Source organism: Microplitis mediator, chromosome 5 (genome assembly GCF_029852145.1).
Source record: "Microplitis mediator isolate UGA2020A chromosome 5, iyMicMedi2.1, whole genome shotgun sequence".
In the NCBI taxonomy this organism is placed as follows: domain Eukaryota; kingdom Metazoa; phylum Arthropoda; class Insecta; order Hymenoptera; family Braconidae; genus Microplitis; species Microplitis mediator.
The window spans coordinates 8,131,966-8,155,229 of record NC_079973.1 but is presented as its reverse complement, the minus strand read 5'-3'; the positions used below and the strand labels follow the sequence as shown (position 1 = coordinate 8,155,229).

At 32.7% G+C, this 23,264-nt stretch overlaps 2 protein-coding genes across 5 annotated transcripts; one reads left to right on the top strand and one right to left on the bottom strand.

Annotated features, from left to right (window-relative positions):
- On the top strand, positions 1-9,134 carry LOC130669150 (cytoplasmic protein NCK1). 4 transcript variants are annotated; one of them, XM_057471891.1, is made up of 7 exons: positions 1-138; positions 358-480; positions 570-730; positions 2,487-2,551; positions 2,642-2,830; positions 4,370-5,307; positions 7,045-9,134. In XM_057471891.1, exons 5-7 carry the CDS (start codon positions 2,812-2,814, stop codon positions 7,264-7,266), a joined length of 1,179 nt encoding a protein of 392 aa, XP_057327874.1. In that variant the 5' UTR covers positions 1-138; positions 358-480; positions 570-730; positions 2,487-2,551; positions 2,642-2,811; the 3' UTR covers positions 7,267-9,134. The 4 variants fall into 4 exon arrangements, with proteins under 4 accessions (XP_057327874.1, XP_057327872.1, XP_057327875.1 ...); XM_057471889.1 differs by having other exon boundaries at positions 2,487-2,830; XM_057471892.1 differs by lacking the exons at positions 2,487-2,551; positions 2,642-2,830.
- Positions 9,135-10,029: 895 nt separating this feature from the next.
- On the bottom strand, positions 10,030-23,014 carry LOC130668674 (uncharacterized). The gene is made up of 4 exons (XM_057471069.1): positions 22,650-23,014; positions 19,891-20,426; positions 16,732-18,110; positions 10,030-16,618 (listed from the first exon to the last, which is right to left on the bottom strand). The coding sequence occupies exons 1-4, from the start codon at positions 22,811-22,813 to the stop codon at positions 11,612-11,614; spliced, it is 7,086 nt and encodes a 2,361-aa protein (XP_057327052.1). The 5' UTR covers positions 22,814-23,014; the 3' UTR covers positions 10,030-11,611.
- Positions 23,015-23,264: the final 250 nt, after the last annotated feature.

Genomic DNA, 23,264 nt, shown 5'->3' with positions numbered 1-23,264 from the left:
GGAAAAGCATAAATTGTTGATGGAGAAGTAGCAGTAAAAGTAAGTTGAAGTAGAGGCGCCTAAATGTTAGCGCAGGACCATACTGGTTCTCATGGTTCTCATTTGGGGATCACTGTTTGATCTTGGATTTTAACAAGGGTGGGTCTTACAACTTCGTGGGAGGGGTCGTTAAACTTTTAAATAGATTTAAAAACACTGACATTTATTATACAATATATTATTATTTATTTATTTTTTATTTTTATTTATAATATTTAAATTTAAAACTAACTACTGTGCAACTTAAATTTATTTAAAATCAAAAATTTTAAATCCAATTATTATTCAAAAATAGTAACTACGTCTATAATTTTTAAGGTGAAAGTCAACTAATATATACTCAAGTTTAAGTGCCGACCACGAGGAAAATTTATATTAATTTAAATACTGACAATTAATATAATCTGTGATTGACAGTTGTGTTAAAAAATATTTATTGAGGTATTTCTTTTTTTTAAATATTTTATTATTTAAATTCTTTATAAATTTTGTCCCTAATTCTACAGTTGTCTGTTTTATTCCCCTTGTAGTTAATTCCCATAACGAAAGTCGATTCCCATTCCCCCCGTATTCTAGAGTTTCGCTTGATGGCTGCTGCTGTCGTTTCACAAGGTGGGGGAAAACAAGCCTTGTCCACCTAATATTCACTCAACAAAGCTTATATGCAGGAATATGTCGAGCTTAAAAATTGGTAAGATATTTTATCATTCATTATATTATATATTTACTACGACTATTATCATAGTTGTTAATAATTTCCATAGTAAATGCATCAGAACATTTGACAAGTGCATTCAGTATCTTAGATGATTTTGCTGTCACTTTGGTTAATTATTCATGCTCCGAAAAATTCATTTTTTTATTTTATTTGCATTGAATTTATTCGTCGATAGTTATTTTTTTTAATTATTAATGTCATTAAAATTTTAAATATATAAATATATTTTTTATAATAATATCTACAAAATGGGAAAATTATTTCGAGACGAATGTTTGTAATCGCTTAAAAAATTGTTAGTATATGTTGTGATTGTTGTAGAAGTATAGTAATAACAACAAAAAAAAAGACAAAATATATATATGTAATTATACTCATTTATTTTTAATGACTCACTAGACAATCATTTAATTAATGTGAATCATATTTTGATTTTCTACTGCATGTTATAATTTATATGTATTGCATGTATGACCAAAATTATTTTTGTGTATTTACTTTTTTTTTAATATAAACATTATGTGCTTTTAAATGTATATAGAAAAAAAAAGATATAGCTTAGAAAAGTGCCCTGATTAAAAATACTCATTGAAAAGTATTGCAAAAGATGAGAATTGAATACTTATGAATAAATCCTATTCCAGAAGGTTTTCATCTGGACATAAAATTAATACTTTTCAATTATATTGAATCTAAAAATAATATAAGAATTTATAAACTTCCAAAGAATTCAAAAAGATTCGAATAAATTTCTAATATTTTTAATCTTTCTGAATCCTCGTCAATAACAAAAAAGTTTCGGATTTTAGGGTTACGAGTAGCATTGAAAAAAATTCGAATAAATTGACAGTTTTCAATTTTTCTAAATCTTCCTCAATACCAAAATACTTCCATATTTCGGGTTAAGAGTTGGATTGAAAAAGATTCAAATGAATTGACATTTTAAATCTTTCTGAATACTTCTCAATAACGAAATGATTTCACATTTTGGGTCACGTGTGGGATTGAAAAAAATTCAAATGAATTGACAGTTTTTGATCTTTCTGAATTTCCCTCAATACCAAAATAGTTCCATATTTCCAATTATGACTTAAATTGAAATAAATTAAAATGAATTGACATTTTCCAATCTTTCTGAATCCTTCTCAATACCAAAATAGTTCAATATTTTGGATCGAGTGTAGGATTGAAAAGAATTTAAAGAAATTGAGAATTTTCAATTTTTCTGAATCTTTCTCAATACTAAAATAGTTCCATATTTCGAGTTGTGACTTAAATTGAAATAAATTAAAATGAATTCACATTTTCGAATTTTTCTGAATCTTTTTCTAAAATGATGAAAGATTGAATTCTTTTCAATACTTTTGAATTCCATTATAAGAATTCGTAAGTATCCAAATGATCGAAATTTCAATTCCATTTAATATTTTTCAAAATCTCCGTATGGATTGAAGAGAATTGAAATAATTTTCAATATTTTTCAATGAGTATTTTTAATCAGGGTTACCATTGAATAAATATATGATTTACACATTATTTTAAATATCAATGATATCTGATGGTATTTCATAATTAAAAACTCATTAACTTCATTAATTATCCGTTTATCATATTTTGATTACTATAGATAAATAAAATAATAATAATATTTATATATATTTTTTTTAAACAAATGAAAATTCAAATAAATGATAATAACATTTTGTTATTTTATTTTCTTTTTCATAAGTATTGGTAATACACTTGTTTGGGCTGCTCTTGCAAATGGATCCTGATTCAAATCATCAATAAGCAGTAAATACATCAATAATAAAAATATTAAAGCATACTGTTGCAATAATAATAATAATAATACAAATAAAATATTTAAATAATATATTATAGATGTATATAAAAGAACAATATAATAATAAAAAAATAAAAAAAAATTAAAGAATGAATGTCTACTGCACTACTCATGCCGACGAAACAAGCAGATTTGCGATTGATACGAGTAGTACGTGAATAGCAGTCGCTTTTGACGGTCTCGGACATAAACATATTTACATTTGCACATGGCAGCCATGAAGCATGGTACGTTTCATTTTTTTTTTATTTGCTTTGCTCTTATTGTATATTGCTTTATTTTATGTTTTCTTATCTATCAATTTATTTTATTAACGATTAGTATTTAATTGTGCTGTACAATTTGGCTGACTAACCCGGCCATGAAGTTTAACCAGGTTAATTAGTTCATCAGTCAGCTAGCTAATTTAAATTAATCGGTTAACTTAGTTAATCGGTTAAATTAGTTAACTGGTTAACCGACTAACCAGTTAACTGGTTAATCAGTCAAACAGTGAAATTGATATTTTGCTATTTATAAGCTAGGAATTATGATTAAATCACATATCATTAATGTATGTTGAAAAGCGCAATATTTATCAGGTGATTAAAATTACTTAAATTATTGAATTAAAGTTTTCTTTTCATAATATATCATCATCATCATAATCAAAATAATTATACAGATTTAATAAATTCATTGTTCTTAAACCTGTATTCAAATATTTAAATTTTCTTAATAATAAAAGAAAAACAACTTCAGCATAACGATATCATTTGAAAAGTAAACATGCAGATAAATTACAATCAAATAGTCAAACTTAAAACCTTGACTTCAGTGATTCTGATTCTAGAAGTGGCAACGATTCAAATTCAGATTCTTCTCCGATTCCAAAAAAACGAGTCCGAGTGTCGAAAAAGCCATATTACAGCAAGAGAGTACGCAATTGTTAAATTTTTTTCTTATATATATTAAAAATAGTATCAATCCTACTCAAAATTCTCTGTGAAAAGTGACCATAAAGTTTATAATCGGAGAAGAATCTGAATTTGAATCGTTGCTACTTCTTGAAATAAATGTCAAAATAATTAACACAATATTTCAATAATATTAAATTATAAATCAAAAAGTATTATCCGAACTGATTTAAAGAATTTTAGTGTGTTCAATTAAAACAATATATAATCAACTATAGCTAGAATCAGAATCACTGGAGTCAAGGTCTTCAGTTTGACTATTTGATTGTAATTTATCTACATGTTTACTTTTCAAATGATATCGTTATGCTGAAGTTGTTTTTCTTTTATTATTAAGAAAATTTAAATAGTTGAATACAGGTTTTAGAACAATTAATTTATTAAAACTATATAATTATTTTCATTATGATGACATATTATGAAAAGAAAACTTTAATTTAATAATTTAAGTAATTTTAATCACCTGATAAATATTGTACTTTTCAACATACATTAATGATATGTGATTTAATCATAACTGCTAGCGTATAAATAGCAAAATATCAATTTCACTAGTTAAATAATTTAACCGTTTAGCTAAGTTAACCGATTAATTTAAATTAGCTAATACCTAGTTGAAGAACTAATTAACCTGGTTAAACTTTATGGCCGGTTCAGTCGGTCAAATTGTACAGCACTAGTATTTATATAATCATTTTTTTTTTGTCAGTGTAATATTAGGAATTGAATAAAAAAAAGCACGATATTTATTTAGTAAATGTAAATAATTATTTATTTTATTTGATATATTAATAATTTGAAAATCTTCAGGCAAGACAAATCAAGACGACGTGTGCTACGTTGTCGCAAAATACGATTACGGAGCTCAAGGAGCACAAGAATTGGATTTACGTAAAAATGAACGTTATCTTTTGTTGGATGATTCTAAACACTGGTGGAGAGTACAGAGTGCACGTGGACAAGCCGGTTACGTGCCGAGTAATTATGTGAAAAAAGAAAAACCGTCCCTATTTGACAGTATAAAAAAGAAGGTTAAAAAAGGTTCTGGTTCAAAAACTTTACCGTCCGGTAATTCACCTTCACGTGCTGTTGAATCCCCAATAATGGCACGAAGATTACCAGCAGATCCTAGTGAAGCAATAGGAACAGCGGTTGTTAAATATAACTATCAAGCACAACAGGCGGATGAGTTGTCGCTGGTCAAGGGCACGCGAATCCTCATACTTGAGAAGAGCAACGATGGCTGGTGGAGAGGCCAGAGTGGCACTCAGGCGGGCTGGTTTCCCTCCAACTATACTCAAGAAGAGGGTGACGCTGATGACACGCTGCACACGTACGCCATGGCCGAGAATGTTCTCGACATTGTTGTTGCTCTCTACTCTTTTTCCTCTAATAACGATCAAGAGCTTTCATTTGAAAAAGGAGACCGACTAGAAATCCTTGATCGTCCTCCAGCAGATCCCGAGTGGTACAAGGCGAGAAATGGCCAAGGACAAATTGGTCTTGTACCACGAAATTATTTACAAGAGCTAAGTGAATATTTAACTCAACCATATCGAGATCGTGGTATGACCACTAGTGAAATTAGCACTGGAGATTCACTTGAACGAAGGCCTGATCCTGGAGATCGACCGCATCTTGTTGGTAAACCCTGGTACTATGGCAGCATAACACGTTCTCAATGTGACACTCTTCTTAATCAACACGGCCATGATGGGGACTTTCTTATAAGAGACAGTGAAACAAACGTAAATTTATTTACCTTTATATTAATTATTTTTATCCTCAATAAATATTAGGGTGGTGGTTAAAAATTTAATTTTCTCAGACACCCGATAAAAAGCTTCTTTTTAGTGAAAAAATACCTAGGGATTTGGTTTCTGTTTTTTAAGTAAAAGGAACACGTGCCGCAGGACGATCAAAGTTCATTTTTCGATACAGTCGCGGTTTTTTTTTAATATCTCATGAAATATGCAGATTAAAGGAAAAAATCATAGGAACAATTTTGTAGGAAATTAAATTCTTGACAAAAAAGGTCATGTTCATTTTTTTTATAAAATGTGTATTTATGAAGATATTTTGAAAAAACTTTTTTAGATCTTGTCAATTGAGCATTTAAAAAATTACGAATGTTAAAAATGACGTTTTTTCTTAAATATAGACAACTTCGTAACTCGAAACATCAATCTTTAATGCATGTTCAGGGTGGCCACGAACCGGGAAATATCATGGAAATGTCAGGGAATTTCGAAAAGTATCCGGGAATTAAATTGTAACAGTTTAAAATTCAAAAAATTTTCAATTATACACTAGTTATAAAAATTAAGGGATATTAAAAATTTTTAAATTTTAAAGTGATTTTCAACAGGTTGTAACTCAAAGGAAAATGGTCATACGACAAAAACAAAAAAGGCAAATTGTAGCTTCAAGTGTCTAGTTTTCTTATCTGGTCTGTATAATTTTTTATTATGTGCGGTTCCGGAGTAATCCTAAGGAAACTATCGAAAAAGACATCTACCAAATTTTTACTCGTCTCAAAAAAAGTCTTCTAGCTTCAATAAATTTTTTTCGATAATTATGATTGATTTAAGGTTGCTCCGGAACCGTGCATGATAAAAAAAATTAAAAGACCCAGATCAGAAAACTAGACACTTGAAGCTACAGTTTGACTTTTTGTTTTTATTGTACGACCATTTTCCTTCGAGTTACAAACTGTTTAAAATTACTAAAAAATTTGAAATTTTTAAATATCCCTTAATTTTTGTAACCAATGTATTTTGAATTTATTTAAATCATAAAATTTATTATTAAATATTTTAACTTATACATTTTTAACATTGAATAATCAGAAGTAGGCAATATTAATTTATTTTATTGCCATTTTTTATGGTTTCTCTTATGATTTAATTATCAAGTTTAATTATTAAAATTGAAAATATAATAAAAACTTTGAATATCTAAATGATACGAATAAAATTTCAAAATCCGGGAAAAAAAACTTGACTGGAAAACCGGGAAATATCAGGGAATTTTAAAATTATTTCTTTGTGGCCACCCTGAAATTATAGTTTCTATATACTTAGAAAAATGTTATTTTCAAAATTTTTAATCCTTAGAACGCTCAATTGACAAGATCTAAAAAAGTTTTTTAAAAATATCTCCATAAATACACATTTTATAAAAAAAATGAATCTGACCTTTTTTATCAAGTATTTAATTTCCTACAAAATTGTTCCTATGATTTTTCACTTTAATCTGAATATTTCAGGAGATATTTAAAAAAAAACCTCAACTGTATCGAAAAATGAACTTTGATCGGGAGGCACGTGTTCTTTTTACTTAAAAAACAGAAATCACATTCCCCACGTATTTTTTCACTAAAAAGAATCTTTTTATCGGGTGTCTGAGAAAATTAAATTTTTAACAACCACCCTAATAAATATACTTATTGTTATTATTATAATTATTTTTTTCAATTTTTTTAGATGGGCGATTACTCAGTCTCGTTAAAAGCACCAGGGCGAAATAAACATTTTAGGGTACACGTCGAAGGCGCACTTTATTGTATTGGCCAAAGAAAATTTCACACACTTGATCAATTGGTTGATCATTATCAACGAGCGCCAATTTATACCAATAAGCAGGGGGAAAAATTGTACCTGGTGCGTCCCCTGCCTAAAGGTAATTCCAATAGCAATGGTTGCTAGATAATAAAAAAAAGAAAAAAGGAAAAAAAAAAAAACAACAAATAATAATAAATGATAAGTCGCATTAGCGTTCTTTGAAGGATTGTCAATGCAGATTACCCGCCATGCCTAGTAATATCAATAACTCGTATGTTTATACATAACAATTAACATGATTGGTAAAATCTTATATATTAGTGTTTTTATTATTTTATAAAATGAATGCTAATTAATTAATTTATTATTATAAGTAAGTAATAATGCAATGATCTTGTTGGAGCTTCCAACTTTTTAGCAAAACAAATAAATAAAATAAAATAAATAAATAATATTCGTAACAAAATTTTTAATAAATTTATATACGAAAATAAAATTTAAGCTACGGCAGCAACGTGATATCTATTTATAGTTAGCACGAAGGCTTCTTTAATCTCTCATTTTTATATAAATCAATGTAATTGTAATACAGTGACACGACTGATCATGTTATCATTATTAATATATTATTAAAAAAAAACAATAACATAGCCTGCAAGTGTAACAATTATTATCCAAGCTGATACTATGTTACCGTAGTAAGCGATTTTTGGTAATTGATTAAAGAGAAAAACAAAGACTAAGTGTTCATTTGTGATTTTGTATTTATTAGAAGGTTTTTAAGTAAATAAATCATATTTAAGTGTGAGTCATTATCATCTTATAAATAACTTTTATTTTATCATTTTTTTTTTATCATTTTAAATTAAAAAAAAAAAAAAAAAAAAACACAATATAAAGAAATAAATTTTAAATTGGTAACAAATATTAATCTTTATTTAACGTGTATCATTTTATACATAAATAAATCATATTTTAGTTATAGTATGAATAAAAGAATGACAGTCATGGAAGAAAAAGTGCTTAAATAAATAAAAATGGAAAAAAAAATTAAAAAAAAATATATATATCTATAAATATATAGGAATAAAAATTAATGGCACTAAATGCCATATAATTATAAAATCATGTAATGGAATTCACCTACACTACACATTAGGGTGGTCGTTAAAAATTCAATTTTCTCAGACGCCCGATAAAAAGCTTCTTTTTAGTGAAAAAATACGTGGAGAATTTGGTTTCATCTTTTTAAGTTCATTTTTCGATACAGTTGAGGTTTTTTTCATGAAATATGCAGATTAAAGGAAAAAATCAGAGGAACAATTTTGTAGAAAATTAAATTCTTGACAAAAAAGGTCATGTTCATTTTTTTTTATAAAATTCGTATTTACAAAGATATTTAAAAAAACTTTTTTAGATCTTATCAATTGAGCATTTTAAAGATAACGAATGTTAAAAATAACTTTTTTTTAAAATATAGACAACTTCGTAACTCGTAACATATCAATCATTAGTGCTCGTTTTAATTTCTATGTACTTAGAAAAATGTTATTTCCAAAATTCGTAATCTTTTAGATAGCAATTGACAAGATCTAAAAAAGTTTTTTTAAATTATCTTCATAAAAACACATTTTAGAAAAAAAATGAACATGACCTTTTTTGTCAAAAATTTAATTTTCTACAAAATTGTTCCTATGATTTTTTCCTTTAATCTGCATATTTCAAGAGATATTTAAAAAAAATTGCGATTGTATCGAAAAATGAACTTTGATCGTCCTGAGACACGTGTTCTTTTTACTTAAAAAACAGAAACCAAATTCCCCACGTATTTTTTCACTAAAAAAAAGCTTTTTATGGGGCGTCTAAGAAAATTAAATTTTTAACGACCACCCTACTACACATATACGTATTTAGCGTTATGTTTAAAAGTTTGTCAGCTCAATAACGTAAAATTTAATCATAAAAAGGGATTGTTCGAACTTCTCGTTAAATTTCCTACACCTGTACCAACCTGTAAGAAAAAAAAAGTAATAATTTTAATGCCATGAGTATTAAAATAACGAAGTTATTTATAATTTCGTCTGTATACATGTATGCTTACGTTTTTTTATCAGCATCACATGTATACATTACTCACCATAAAAGGGTTTGCCTGATAAGGCGGCACAGTCGGATGCCAGACTTTTCCGGAGAGTGGAGTCATCAGTTGACTAGATGCAAGTACATCCGTATTATTTTGAGTACCAAATCCTGTTAATTAAATTATACATATTTAAGTAACGGATTACAAGGCTAATTAAGTTAATTTTTAATTACTTATAAATATTTTTAATTTATACACTAAAAAATTTACCATTAGTTGCTGAATATAATGTCGAGTTAAATGGATTTGCAGAGTTATAAAAAGTATTGTCCATAGCTTGCGTATGATTATTATTATTATTATTACTATTATTGTTGTTATTATTGTTATTATTATTATTATTATTGATCACATGAAATGACGGTTTCCACAAATCATTTCCCGTGAATGGATTTGAAATGATGTGCTTTGTTTGATCATTGTTTGTCCAAAGTGAGTTGGATGCTAGTAAGAGAATAATCATTTTAATATAAAATATTGAATCATTATGTCAATGATATATAGATATACCTACAGTTTATAAATATTACTTACTATTTGAGTTATTTGTAATCCACGCAGACGACACATTAACCGGCGGTTCTTCTTTCAATTGGGTTTTCTTCATCAATGAATCTAAATCTTTGAGCGCAGCGTATCGGTCTTCTGGAGGTGGTGCATTGACACCATTGAAGTTGCTCACAGATTTTCCAATTGAATTAAACGAATTTGACAAATCTAAATTAAAAATATTAATAATAATAATAATAATAACGAGCAACCTGCAGTCACTACGTGCCCAACTATCACTACTAAATTTATAAAATATGTAACGTGTAACATGCAGTAATTATTTACCCAAAGATAAATAATTATCTGTCCCTCGACTGCTCGTTTTTAGCTCGCCGGATCCAGGGATCAGATATAAGGATGAGGGAGGTGACACGCTCAAAATTAATTAAATTTATTTGTATAAGGAAACTGAATGATGCAAATTTTATTGATTCCAACTTAAGGTCTAATACAGCAAGTACTTATAATTAGTTTACAATAGCGGGATAGCTCTTGCCATCTACCGGCTATTTCGTAGCTCTAGCCACGATACTGCTCCGGTTCAACACTTCCCGGCAGTACTATGGCGAACTGATTACGCTCCAATTGTGGCTCAACCTGAGGAACCACAATGAACGCTGGCAGGGTCTCCAACCGGCACTCCCTTACAATATACAATGGCGGGAAGCCTGGCGAGTCCACTAACTGATGACCAGTCCGTCGAGCTCGGCGTCTGCCGCTCGACTGAACCAATTGGCTACTACAGCACTCTCCCCACTCCGGGCGTGACTACTGCCCTCTGGCAGCGTGGTGTGTACTAGTTGGTACACGGTTTGCGGATTTTCGCAATGTGTAAAGGTGGAGGTTCTTATACAAAGAGTCCACTCGTTCAATTTCACCGTAGTGCGTAAGGATATGGTGACACTAAGTGTATTCCACTTGGTAGTCGTCCTTTTGCCACTGACTAGTGTACTCCACTGGTCGTGGTCGGTGAATGATGCTCAGCCGTCCCCTAAGCTGGTTTTTAAGCATTCTAGTTTAACTTTCCGAATGTGGAAAGAATTTTCGCAGGTATGCCACCCCGCGGAGACTTTTAGAACTAACTCCCCGGATTCTGCGCATTTGTTACTTTTTCGGTGTTGAATTTTTTCCCTTACTTATTTTTTCTCTTTTTCCCATTTTCCTTTACTTTTTATCAATTTTCTTTTTTTCTTTGTTAATTAATTTTTTTTTTCCCCTTTTTTTTCTTTTCTCTTATTTTTTTTGCAAAAATAATTCAACAAAATTTCTCGTTTGTTATATTCCCCCCTTACTTTGAAAAAAAAAATAAATGCTCTGCGTTTATTTTTTTTGTTGTTTTTTTTTTTCAGTTTCCTCGTTTATTTCTTTAATCTTACATAAAATTACAAAAATATTCTTAATACTAACTTGTTAATAATATTTAAACTCAAATAATCTCACCAAAAAAACATTTTACTTTCATGCTTAAATTTAAAAAAAATTAAATAATTTCAACTTTAAAACAAATATTTCCTTTTTCTTCTCTAAGAAAACTTTCAGGCTCAACCTTTTTTTTTTTTTAAACAAAAATAATTTTTATATTTAACCAAAAATTTAAAAAAAACTTTCATGCTTAACTCTTTTTTTTTTTAAATAAAAAAAAATACATATTTAACTTCAAAAACAAAAAAAACTTTCATGCTTAACCCCTTTTTTTTTTTTTTTTTTTTTTACAAACAATTTCGTATTTAACTTAAAAAAAATAAATTACTTTTCCCAAAACTTAAAATACATTGTTTATATAAAAAATTAAACTTAATGTCGTCTACGACGGCGTTTGCGTTTTTTTGATGGGTTGTTCACTTCTCCGATGTTAATTTGGATGCTTGTAGGGTTTGCCGGGTTTCCATTATTGTAATTCCACCCAGTGGATTGGTAGCCTTCACTGTGTGGCGTTGGTTGGTATGTGCCGTAATTTTCCCAGCCCTGTGGTTGGTAACGACCGACTGACCCGCTCGTACTAGCTTCCTCTTGTACCTCCCATTGGTTTGGGTATCCACTAGTAGATGGCATGTCGTATGAGGTGTAATAACTTTGCGTTATGACCGATATATGTTGTTGCTCCGCCTCATAATGAGGCGTGGTTTGTTTTGGCGGCGCTGATAGTACTTCCGGTGTGAACCAACTATCACGGTCGTCCTCAAACCTTTCATTGTAGGGTATACACAATTCTAAAACTCCTCCTGGTGTGGCTGGTCTATCTTTTGTTTTCTCGTCGGTCTGCGTGCTACCGTCTTTTGACTTGGTTGCTGGCGGTGTTTGCGTCGCTTTGTCTCTCGATTGGTAGTGTGTCTGCGTAGCAGCGTTGTTCGTCTTAGGCCGGGCCGGTGGGGGTGGTGTTTGGGTCTGCGCGTTTCTGAATTTTGGAATTCTCTCAGCTTGAATTCCTATACTTCGCTTGCTCGATATTTGTTCTTTTCCCGTGGTGCCTCCCCCTGCTGCTACCTCTGCGATCGTCTCGTCCATGTGTTTACTTGTCTGAGGGTTAACTGTCTGGATTTTATTTTTGTTTATTTTTACTGCCCCGGTATTTTGTTTCTTTTCCACCATAGATTTTTGCTTCTTTGTGTCCCCCGGTTGTTTCTTCGCCTCCTCGTGTCCCTGATTTTTCTTTTCCACCACAGATTTTAGATTCTTTGTGTCCCCCGGTTGTTTCTTCGACTCCTCGGGTCCCTGGTTTTTCTTTTCCGCCTGCGGTTGTTGTTTCTTCGCCTCTTCCGGTTTTTGATTTTTCTTTACCACAACACTCTTAATTTCTGTTTTTATTTCTTTAGGCTGGTCTTTGATCTCTATTATTTTTATTTTTCCCGTATCTTGCGTTACGTTACGGCGTGCTTCCCACTTCCTTGTTGGTCGGGGTGTTGTATATTTTTCCGGCAGTGGGTCCGGTGTACCTGAGCTAGTATATTCCTTGACTTCCATCGTGGCTGCCGGTCTTTCTCGGATATGGAATCCGCTTCGACTTTGCTTTATTATTTTATCTACCCTTTCGTTGCTTACGATGATTGGTAGACTTGAAGATGCCTTGCTGGTGCTTGACGATGAACTTGACGTTGCCGACGAACTTGATGTTGACGAACTCGCCGATGAAGATGAGCTCGATGAGGATGAGCTTGATGAGGATGAGCTTGATGATGATGACACCGAACTGCTTGAAGTGTTGGCTGGTGGCACAGTACTTGAAGTGATCTCACTGTTTTGTGTATTGTTTGGCGTAGCACTATCCATGTTGACTCTTTCGAATGTTCTGATCGACTGATGCTGCTTGGTTATCCCACCCTTACGAGACCTTCTCCTCTTTGCGCCTGCGTGCCATATTTTGTCGCCCCTCATTTCCCCATCTTCCCTCCTATGTGTCATCTCGTTAATCTTGTGTGGCGCCTTCTTACGGAATAACTTCAAATCTTTTACATGCGCTCTATGGATACCGCCGTCTTCGCTCTGTATTACCACCACTGTTTTACCTATACGGTCGATAACTGTAAAGTGACCAGTATATTTGGCTGACAATTTTGCTGAGAACTGAGCTTCCGCTGACGATAGTGGATACTCTCTTTTTGCTACTATGTCTCCTATTTCCGGTGTCCAGTCTCGGCGTCGTAAATTATAATAATGGCTTTGCTTTGAAAAAGCTTTTGCCAAATTTATTCTTGTCATTTCATGTGCTTCTTGTAGCATTGATACTCGTTCCATGATATCATCTGGTGCCTCCGCCGTGTATGTGTCTTCTAACCTTGCCCTCGTAGAAGTTGGAGCATCAAGTTCTCTTCCGAAGTTCAGGTACGCTGGTGTAAATTGCGTACTGTCATGTTTAGCGGTATTATATGCAAAGGCTATCTCGTTAATTTTGTGCGCCCAAGACCGTTGCGAATTTAAAATAAATTGGCTAATCATGGTTTTTATAACTCTGTTGGTTCTTTCTACTGGATTACACTGTGGTGAGTATGGTGGTGTCCTTATGTGTGTGATATTCCATTCTGCCAGAGTTTCGAAGAAAATATTGCTGGCAAACTGAGACCCATTGTCCGTGATTATTATCCTGGGTCTACCGAATCTTAAAAGTATTTTATTTTTCAGAGCCTGGATTATTGGTGTGGTTGTTGCCCTGCGTAATGGTTGCAGCTCTACCCATTTAGTAAATTTGTCTTGCATCACCAAAAGATAGCCATATCCTTCCGATGACTTAGTAACCGGACCTATAATGTCCATGGCGACAACTTCCCACGGTCTTGTGGCCTCTATGGTGCCCATTTTTCCCGCTGGTTTTTGTTGGGGAACTTTGAATTGCTGGCAAGTTTCACAGTTACGGACGTAGCTGGTTATATCGTACTGCATTCTAGGCCAGTAGTACGATCTGGATATACGGGCAATGGTCTTAGCAATTCCCAGATGCCCCGCTGTTACGTCGTCGTGGTTCTCTTTCATGATGTCTCTCCGCAAATTTTGTGGTACGCATAACTTCCACGCGTCTTGTCTTTCATTATAGTTTAATGAGTGATGCTTATGTCTGTACAAGTTTTTGTTGATTATCGCGTACTCTGGGTAGTCTTCCGGTCTTTCTTCTACTCCACTTTTTAAGCGCTGGTACCATGGGTCCGTTTGATTTGCGTCGATTTCAAATACTGTTTCTTGTAGAATTTCATTATCATCGTTCTCTGCCGGTTGAGGGGATCTCGATAGTGTGTCCGCCACTTTGTTTAGTGCTCCCTTTCTGTAACGTATCTCATACTCGAATTGCTGTAAGTATAACGCCCATCTCGCCAATCTTCCCGATGGGTTCTCGATGTTTTTAAGCCACTTAAGTGACTGATGGTCTGTTAGTACTGTAAATTTGTATCCTTCTAAATAAGATCTCATTTTTTGAATACCCCATATCACCGCCAGACATTCCTTTTCTGTTGTGGAATAGTTAACTTCATGTTTGTTGAGGGTGCGGCTCGCATATGCAATCACAAATTCTTCTTTTCCTCTGCTTTGGGTCAGTACTGCGCCTAGGCCTTGATCGCTCGCATCTGTTTGTAAAATGAACGGTAATTCGTAATTTGGTGGTGCGAGGATGGGTGTAGTTGTTAGGGCGGATTTCAGCTGACTGAATGCTTCTTCGTGTTCCGTGCTCCAATGCCATTTGACCTTTTTTTGTAAAAGTTTAGTCAGATTCCTCGTAATTTTCGAGCATTCTGGGATGAAGCGACGGTACCAAGAGATCATCCCTAAAAATCTCCGCAGCTCTTTAATGTTTCTCGGTGCCTGGAGTTTTGTAATTGCTGATACTTTTTCTGGATCCGTATGGATCCCTTTCTCGTTGATGACATGACCCAGATATCGGATTTCCTTCTGGAAGAATTTACTTTTTTCCCGATTTATTTTTAATTTTGCCAACTTGAGTCGTTCTAAAACTTCTTTTATGTTATTAAAATGTCCTTCCAGTGATTTGCCGAGTATGATGATGTCGTCTAAGTAGGCACTAGCTTTACCTTCCATCTCCGGCCCAATAATTTGATCTAGATTACGTTGGAATGTGGCTGGAGCTGAATGGAGACCGAATGGCATCACTTTAAATTGATATAATCCACGATTTGGGACCGCGAAGGCTGTAACTTCTCTGCTTTTCTTTTCAAGTGGTATCTGCCAATACCCGTCTTTTAAGTCTATCGTTGTGAAATATTTGGAGTCTTTTATCCGATCGAGAGTAGCTTGTACATGTGGCAATGGATAGGCGTCTTTTACGGTGACTTCGTTTACTTTTCTAAAGTCGATACAAAATCTATACTTGTTATTTTTCTTCTTTACGAGGACCACTGGGGATGTCCACGGGCTCACTGATGGTTCTATGATATCTTCTTTTAGCATTCTGTCTACTTCCTTATTTAATACGTCTTGCATTGCCGGATTTTTCGGGAAATATCTCGTTTTTATTGGTTCGTCGGTCTTGAGTTTAATCTCGTGTGGTTTCAAATTTGACGGTCCAACTACTCTGTCCAATACATTGATTTCTTCTTTTACGTATTTCATCATTTCTTCAATTTTCTCTTTTTCCTCCAACTCTTGTTGTGTATTTATTTTCTCTGTCTGGTCTTCTATGTTGGACATCATTGAGTAGATTTCCGTCGTGGTTTCCACTTCCCATGGTGGCTGTAATTTTATGTTGAATCGTAGTCGTGTTAACAAGTCCATTCCTATGATTATGGGCTTGGAAATAGTAGGCATGATGCTGAATTGACACTTCCTTCTGATGTCAAAAATTTCTATTGGTATCATTGCGTATCCGCTAATTGGTAAATTACTGCCGTCGGCCTGCGTTGCCGTGCCTTTACCTGGCTGACATTCAACTGGTATGTTGTTTTCATTTATCCAGTCCCATGTATCCTGGCTTATACATGATCTCGTTGCTCCGGTATCGATCAAAGCTTGAATATTCTTGTTACCAATTTTTATATTTGTATAAAGCCTATCATCCTGTCCTTGGTAACATTTCTGGATCATGTCTAGTGATTGTCTGGGGTGCTGGCAGCCAATTGATACTTGCTGCGATCGGTTTGCGGGTTCTCTGCTGTCGATTCGATTTGGTTCTGTGTTTGCTTCTGGTTCCAATAAGTTTGGGGTGGATCGGTCCCTGAGTAATTCCCTATTCCCCCTGTTCTGGTGAAGGGATTGGTGTGCAGTCCACGCTGATGTTGAGCCATTTGTTGAGAATGGGGCCGGACCAAGTACGCTCTTTCGCCGGCCCCTTGTCCGTTTCCCTGGCTTGGACAAGTGCATTCTCTAGTGAACGTATCTGGTTTCCCGCAGCGTCTGCAAAATTTTTGCCATGGATTCTGACATTGTAGTTTGTAGTGGCCGTTTTGTCCACATCTCCAGCATGATTCTCCGTATACATAGTTTGCGCTGATGGTTGACACGTCTTCTTTTTTGCGTTCCCTAGGTTTATTTGTATAATCGCTTATTGGCGGTTTTAATGGCATAGTTTTGTTGATCCGTTCATTCTCTGTTACTCTTTCATAGTCATTTGCCAGATTAATAAGATCACTGATACTTTGTACATCTCGTCTTCGGATGTAGTGTTGATAGTCTGACCTCATGTTATAGTACAATCTGTCTAACTGACTATACTCGCTCATACCACCATGTCTGCGCATCAGTGTTTGGAGTGTTGTGATATAATCTCGAGCTTTTTCCTTTGGACCTTGGATTCTGTTTCTGATTTCCTCTTCCCATCGTAGTCTGATATCCACTGGGAGATAGAAACTTTTTAACTGTTCAGTAAACTCTTCCCAGTTCTGCCAGTTGGCTTTATTGTTTCGATACCACAATAATGCTTTTCCTGTCAACAGTATTGGTGTACATTCCAGCAATTGATCTTTGGACAGCTGGTAGCTCGTACTTAGTTCCTCAATGCGTTCCAGGAATGTCCACAGGTCCGTCTCGCCATCGAATCTAATGTCCCACTTTCTGACTTGGTCCTTAATATTTTTCACTTGCCCATGACTTTCTGTTGTGATCACAGGTCTTGAGTAGGGAGTTTGTTGTCGTTTTGTCTGCTCTTGTAGTAGTATTTGCTCTACTAACTCTATGCGTTCTCTCAACTCTGCAGCATCATTACTAGCTTCTTGCTGACGTTGTTCTACGACCGTCTGTCGTTGATGGGCTCTAACCTCGTCTTGTCTTCGTTTTTCAGCTCCCTCTTTTAACTTTTGTATCTCAGTTATCCTTATTTTGTCATTAATACGTTGCTGTTCTATTAGTCTAGCTCCCTCTTCGTATTCTGCCAGTCGCCTTTTGTCCTGTTCGCGTTCTCGCTCAACTTGTTTTAACTTGTCTTGTTCCCTTAACAGCATTGCTCTGAGCTCTTCGTATGCTGTTAACGTAGCTGGATGAGACTCCAGTGATCTGTCTCGAGGTGTAGAGGTACGAGTTGCATTATCTAGTTCTAAGTCGTCTATGCGACTTGACCGACCCTGATCCCCTGATATGGATGGTAACACTGGTGGTTTCATAGAAAGCGTTGGAACCGGTGTGGGAGTCCTGGTTGGACTGTTCTGTCGGCTAGACTGGTTAGATGGTGCTTTACTGCTATTCATACTGTTCCCTGCACCTTCGTTTCTGAGTGCTATTCTGAGCAGACGTCTTAGATCATCTTTGGTAGCCTTTGGTTCATGATGGATACTTCGCTTGTCCAATTCTTCCGCTAGCTTTGCTTTGTTTAGTTGATAAAGCCAGGATATACCGTGTTTCGGCTGCTTATCCATGTCGACACCTTTGATATGTATCAGTGAATATAAAATTTATACCATTCAGTCCCTGTTCGAGCGCCAAATTAATATTTGTAACGTGTAACATGCAGTAATTATTTACCCAAAGATAAATAATTATCTGTCCCTCGACTGCTCGTTTTTAGCTCGCCGGATCCAGGGATCAGATATAAGGATGAGGGAGGTGACACGCTCAAAATTAATTAAATTTATTTGTATAAGGAAACTGAATGATGCAAATTTTATTGATTCCAACTTAAGGTCTAATACAGCAAGTACTTATAATTAGTTTACAATAGCGGGATAGCTCTTGCCATCTACCGGCTATTTCGTAGCTCTAGCCACGATACTGCTCCGGTTCAACACTTCCCGGCAGTACTATGGCGAACTGATTACGCTCCAATTGTGGCTCAACCTGAGGAACCACAATGAACGCTGGCAGGGTCTCCAACCGGCACTCCCTTACAATATACAATGGCGGGAAGCCTGGCGAGTCCACTAACTGATGACCAGTCCGTCGAGCTCGGCGTCTGCCGCTCGACTGAACCAATTGGCTACTACAGCACTCTCCCCACTCCGGGCGTGACTACTGCCCTCTGGCAGCGTGGTGTGTACTAGTTGGTACACGGTTTGCGGATTTTCGCAATGTGTAAAGGTGGAGGTTCTTATACAAAGAGTCCACTCGTTCAATTTCACCGTAGTGCGTAAGGATATGGTGACACTAAGTGTATTCCACTTGGTAGTCGTCCTTTTGCCACTGACTAGTGTACTCCACTGGTCGTGGTCGGTGAATGATGCTCAGCCGTCCCCTAAGCTGGTTTTTAAGCATTCTAGTTTAACTTTCCGAATGTGGAAAGAATTTTCGCAGGTATGCCACCCCGCGGAGACTTTTAGAACTAACTCCCCGGATTCTGCGCATTTGTTACTTTTTCGGTGTTGAATTTTTTCCCTTACTTATTTTTTCTCTTTTTCCCATTTTCCTTTACTTTTTATCAATTTTCTTTTTTTCTTTGTTAATTAATTTTTTTTTTCCCCTTTTTTTTCTTTTCTCTTATTTTTTTTGCAAAAATAATTCAACAAAATTTCTCGTTTGTTATAAATACGCAAAAAAAAGGATTTCTTATCGCAAAAAATTTTAATTTGCACCAAGAAGTTTTATTCATTATCAATTAAATACAAAAATTGTCTTGGGGCGAGAAAAGATTTTTTTGGTCAAAAAATAATTCCTTGCACCAAGTAATTTTTTCTAGTTCTAAGTAAATTTTTGTTTTCAATTTAGAATGCAAAAAATTTCTTGGGGTAAGTAAAAATTTTCTTTAGGCGAGTACAGATTTTTTGTGTCAATGAATCCTTTTTTTTCTATGCACACTTTTGTGGCTTTGAGAAGCTTCCTAAAACCAAAAGGGAATACAAAAATCTGTCATTTTGGAATAAGTAACGCAATATAAATAACATATTCAGTGACATTCAGTCATATTTAGTGTCAGAATAATAAAAGTATTAATTTATTTAAAGAAAATAAATACGATCGTCTTTTTTCTCGCATAATTTAAATGTAATTCGAATGATATAGATAAATCTATTTATCCCAATACTCGGCAATTAAAAAGAATTTAAACTATTCAAAGGCACAAATTCAAGTCAAAATTTATCAAATGATACCAATTTCAATAACATTAACTAATTCTATCATATAGATATGGCGGGAACAAAATTTTCTTTCTTCTCTTAATAATATAGATAATATAAATAAAGTTTTAATAAAATAAATTTTTTAAAACTTACTCTGGGAAGAATCAAATGCTGGATTATTGTCAAAGTTAGCAAAAGAAGCTTGCGGTTGAATAGACCCGGAAAATTGTGATGTTGGTGCAGCAGATACAAAAGGATCGGGTACTTGACTAAAATCAGCGACGAAATCTGTAGTAAATGTTGAAATAGTCTCTGTAGTATTTTTTTTCTTTTGATTTGGTGTAGTCAATGTTGGCAATGTCCCAACATTTGGTACTCTAGGTATATTAGTTTGATTTGATCGTAATGTACTATCAGAAGAGGTTGATTGTACTTTTTGATTATTACAGTTGTCATTAGCCATCGATGGATCTAAATAATATCTTTTATGTTCATATTTAGCAGACATTAAGTCTTTCATTTTTTGTTCATCTTTAGTATCAATAGTTATTGGAGTATTTGAATTAACCAATCCCAGCCATATTCTTTTACAATGTTCATTACCACGTTGTTTTATAAATTCAATTTCTTCAGCAGTAAATGTTGCCATTGAAATAGATTTAACTCTATGTGGTGGTGTTAAGCCTCGTCTAAAAATTATAAATTAGAAATGAAAGTTGTTAAGAAATTTATTTATTTATTTTTAAGGGCGTTCTTCGACAGAGCCCTCGACTTTTTGAAATATTCAATGACCTTGCACTGTCATAACAGTATTAAAATTTTATTACTTAATTTAAAAAAAATTGTCGCATTAATTGAAAAAAGGACAACGCAGTTACCATTTCGCCGAAATAAAGATTTTTTAAAAAATTACTCAGTTAGAATCAGTAAGGAGTTAAACGAAAATTCCCTGATTGAAAATACTCATTGAAAAGTATTGAAAAAGGTGAGAATTGAATACTTTTAAATAAATACTATTCCACAAGGTTTTCATCTGGACATAAAATTAATACTTTTCAATTATATTGAATCTAAAAAAAATATAAGAATTTATAAACTTCCAAAGAATTTAAAAAGATTCGAATAAATTTATAATATTTTTAATCTTTCTGAATCCTCGTCAATAACAAAAAAGTTTCGAATTTTAGGGTTACGAGTAGCATTGAAAAAAATTCGAATAAATTGACAGTTTTCAATCTTTCTAAATCTTCCTCAATACCAAAATAGTTCCGTATTTCGGGTTAAGAGTTGGATTGAAAAAGATTCAAATTAATTGACATTTTCAATCTTTCTGAATACTTTTCAATAACAAAATAATTTCACATTTCGGGTCACGTGTGGGATTGAAAAAAATTAAAATGAATTGACAGTTTTTAATCTTTCTGAATTTCCCTCAATACCAAAAAAGTTCCATATTTCCAATTATGACTTGAATTGAAATAAATTAAAATGAATTGACATTTTCAATCTTTTTGAATCCTTCTCAATACCAAAATAGTTCGATATTTTGGATCGAGTGTAGGATTGAAAAGAATTTAAAGAAATTGAGAATTTTCAATTTTTCTGAATCTTTCTCAATACTAAAATAGTTCCATATTTCGAGTTATGACTTGAATTGAAATAAATTAAAATGAATTCACATTTTCGAATCTTTCTGAATCTTTTTCTAAAATAATGAAAGATTGAATTCTTTTCAATACTTTTGAATTCCATTATAAGAATTCGTAAGTATTCAAATGGTCAAAATTTCAATTCCACAATAATAATTTTCAATACTTTTCAATAAGTATTTTTAATCAGGGTTATTAAATAAATTTTAGCCTAAAAAATTTGACATTCCAAATTATAATATTGACATGAAGATTTTACTGGAATTTATTTTCCAAATTTTGTTCAACTCCTAATTGATATCAACTGTAAATAAATTTTTTTTTAAATCTATGTCTCGGCGAAATTGTAACTGCGTTTCCCTTTTTTCAATTAATGCTCAAACTTTATTTTAATTAACTATCAAAATTTTAATACAGTCATTACAATTTAAAGTCATTAAATATTTTTAAAAAGTGGGGGCACTATTTGAGAATCGCCTTGATAGTTTGTTAAAATTTTTTTTTATTTATCATCACATCGTTATCTAAGGGTGAAAAGGTTCACGATAAAATCTTCTGATGTAAATTGCAGTGAAATGCATGACGTAAAAAAAAACGTTGATTTGAAAATAAAATACATTCAATAAATTATTCATTATTAATAATTTACAAGACTAAGTCATGTAGTGACGGTATTGGAAAGTTAACTTTTTATCAAAACACCAAATGACTCAGGTATATTTATATACATATATACTCATGATATTTAACAGTCGGTTTCCTATTTCTGTTCAGCGATATGATTTCTAAGATAAATCCTAAACATGAATCATATATTTTTTAAAAATACTAAATTATTTGTCATTTATTATTTAAGGAAACAACGTTAATTTAAAATTTAAAAAATAATACCAATGGAAATTGTTTATTTGTATTGAATGAAGAAACTTGTGTTGATCTTACAAATAACTGACGTATATGACCTTCTTTACGAGTGTTGCAAAATACTTTAACAATGAAATAAGCTGTCAATTGACTTTTCTAAAGATTTAAATATTTTTTTTTTTATTAATATTTAAGTATCCAATAATTTTAAATTGCAAGTAAACAAATTTATAAATAAAATACGTCAGCAAAACATTTATAATAAAAAATAAAATTGATTTATTTTTTTTTATATATATATAAAGTATAAAAAAACGACATATATACATACATATAGACTAGGTACCTAGAATGAATAGAGATATTAGTGAAATAATTTGAGTTTGAGGAAATACTTACAGCAAACCAGAACATGTAGTACAGACAAAAGAACCAATGGTCATATTGACATAAGTTGGTCCTCGTTGTCGACAATCAAAACATTCTTTATTACCAGGTTGTGATACTAATTCACGAAGTATTTTCAGATGTTTCTCATCTTGCTTTCTCTTTGCAGACGCCATTGTTTTATTCCTTTCTTATTTTATTTACAATAAACTATAGTATAATGTTACGTCCACAGCAGTCTTCGCGTAACTGACTGACTCAACCAGACTCAACTAACTCAATGAGACTAAAGAATTGGTGAACAGAGAAGAGAGAGGATACTCGAGTGAGAAAAAGAAAGAGATATCAGAACCTACTACCATATGAATTAACGTTGTCTAAATAAAAATAAAAAAAAACATTCACTAATCACGATGTTACTAAACTCATACAATTTATTATCCTGAAGTTAGCAGACAGTTTAAAATTTTTGAATTTTTGTTTCAACGACTTAATTTTTTAAAAAAATAAATATAAAAATATGCACATGTAGAAAATTTAATAAACTATAGGTGCAATTTTTTAAAATATTTTTTTTTAAATAATTTATTACTTAAAAAAAAAATCAAAAAATTATTGAACGTCGGC